This window comes from Entamoeba invadens (assembly GCF_000330505.1).
Source record: "Entamoeba invadens IP1 unplaced genomic scaffold scaff_1105074725155, whole genome shotgun sequence".
NCBI lineage: Eukaryota > Evosea > Mastigamoebida > Endamoebidae > Entamoeba > Entamoeba invadens.
In genome coordinates, this window is record NW_004443777.1 from 1579 (window position 1) to 3875 (window position 2297).

General features: G+C 29.0%; 2 protein-coding genes across 2 annotated transcripts; both read left to right on the forward strand.

The window, feature by feature from the left end:
• Positions 1–415: 415 nt before the first annotated feature.
• Positions 416–1000, forward strand: EIN_159180 (hypothetical protein; the record flags this gene model as incomplete). Its single annotated transcript, XM_004262012.1, has 1 exon — positions 416–1000. The coding sequence occupies one exon, from the start codon at positions 416–418 to the stop codon at positions 998–1000; it is 585 nt and encodes a 194-aa protein (XP_004262060.1).
• A 71-nt stretch (positions 1001–1071) lies between these two features.
• Positions 1072–1512, forward strand: EIN_159190 (hypothetical protein; the record flags this gene model as incomplete). Its single annotated transcript, XM_004262013.1, has 1 exon — positions 1072–1512. One exon carries the CDS (start codon positions 1072–1074, stop codon positions 1510–1512), a length of 441 nt encoding a protein of 146 aa, XP_004262061.1.
• Positions 1513–2297: the final 785 nt, after the last annotated feature.

The following is a 2297-nucleotide window of genomic DNA, read 5'->3' on the forward strand; positions in this document are numbered from 1 at the left end:
AAAAGACAAGTAATAATGTTTTCTATAACTTTTAATAATTACACTAATTTATAATCAAATTACAATTCTGTTTAATATGATAAAAAATTTTGTAATAGAAATATATAAAAATTCAAATAAAAAGCAAAACGTAACAACAAAAAACGAATTTTATTTATAACCAGTATTTAAAAATCTAATTTAATAATTAAATTTTTAATTGTTGTAATAAATTTGGCAGAATACTGAAAATGTTAAATAATAAAATATTAAACAAAGAAATTAATACACAAAACGGGAAGAACACTTTAATGTCTTTTAAAACATTTAAACGGTAAAGTTTGTCTATATAATAGTCTGTTTAATTTTATAATACAATTCTATGGGAGAAACACCAACAAAAGGTAGATAAATAAACTTTAAACCAATCAGAAGTATGTCAGTCAAAGAGCGTCTTGCAACACAACAGATGAAGATTATTTTCCAGGGGTTAGCAGGACCCAAAGTACTCAAAAGAGTACCAAACAAAAAAACACTCAAAGAAACAGCCACTGAGTCTGTTTATACCACTGATATTATTGTTAATAGTATTATAGAGGATATCATAGTGGCAGGGAGTAAGGTAAACCTACCACCACCTCTAGAGTATTGTCCACCAAATGCATATAATAAATCCGATTATAACATCTATGTTGTGCTTGTCGATAGCACCTCAAATGAATTCGACACTGATTATCTCGTTCAACACATTTATTATATTATACCCGCACTTGAAGAAACAGACGATTATTACTTTGGAGAATTTAAAATTTTCCATTTTTTGGTGCAGAATTTGGTTGCACTTGTCTTTTATAACAACACCAAATACGACACCCATTACTCTCCAGAAACTAAAAATAAATGCGAAGTGACGTGTCTCCATTTTGCGATTGGTGACATCGACAAAGAAAGCATCAGTCGAATCATTCAAAAGACGATCACTGCCAAACGAAGTGGCTTGCAGGAAGATATTTTGGAGTAAAACCTGTCATTTTGCTGTACGACGAAAACGACACAAAAGGCGAGTTGGATGTCTCACTCAAATTTGAAGGAATGGAAGTTACAGAAGTCTATCCAAAGACAGAAATAACAAAAAACACATTAAGATGGACGGGAAGATATTTGGGAAGAGGGACAGAACCCTGTGTCTTAACAATTAAAGACAGTGAATTTGAATACCTCTTCTGGGAAAGTCTTTTTGATGTCAAATTAGAAGGAGTTGATGTCAAAGTAAATGATATGAGTGATGTCGACAAATTGCTGGAAAAGCTTGGACTGAATGTGAAAGAAAGAAACGACTTTGTTGTGTATTGGTTGAAGGAGATGAAAAAGTTCCAAAAGATGTTTGTCAGAATAGTTGACAGAAAACAATACGAGAAGTTGGTTCCACTGAACGTGAAAGGTTTCGACAACGTGATGAGAGTCTTTGTTGGGTTTGGTGAGTGCCAAGAAAGAAATGAGTATTTTAATGTTGCAAGAAGTCGAAAGTGTTAAAAGACCACAAGGAAAGTATGTCATTGAATGGGGAGCAACTCTCATTTAATAAAATGTTTACAGCGGTATTCACTTCAAATCTGTTGCCCAGCACTTAAAATAATTTCTACAAATTTTATTTATATTGTTTTTATAATTTTTATTAATTCGTAAATTATAATAAAATGTATTAACACTTTTAATAAATCAAACGAAAAAAGATCAAGAAAGAAATAGTTATTTTAAAGAAAATTAATAGTTATGATTTGCACCATTTTTGTTTTCCAATTTTCAAACTATTAAATTAATTTGAATAGATAAATTATTAAATTATTAAAATATTAAATTAATTTGATAAGATGTAACAAAATGCACTAACCGGGACTCGAACCCGGATCTCCACCTTGGGAGGGTGAAATTCTGCCCTTAGACCATTAGTGCTTTACATTATTTACTAAATTTTATTGTTTATATTCATTGTGGAAACAAATGTAACAAAACAATTAAATACGATAACTTAATAACAAACAGATTATTTTACTAAATCTATTAATTTATGTTGTGGAAAAAACTAGATTTAAAGTAATAATAATTGAGTACAAACCAGATATATCAGTAATTTCCATTATGTAACTCGAATCATTAAGTTCAAAGTAATTGTAATTACAGTTATGAAAAATTATACGCTTTGAACCAACTTATTCAATAAAAACAACCAATTATAAAAAAATAATAATATGTATAATGTTAAATCTAAACATTACACATCAAAAAATAATATATCAATTTAAAATTAATAACGAATC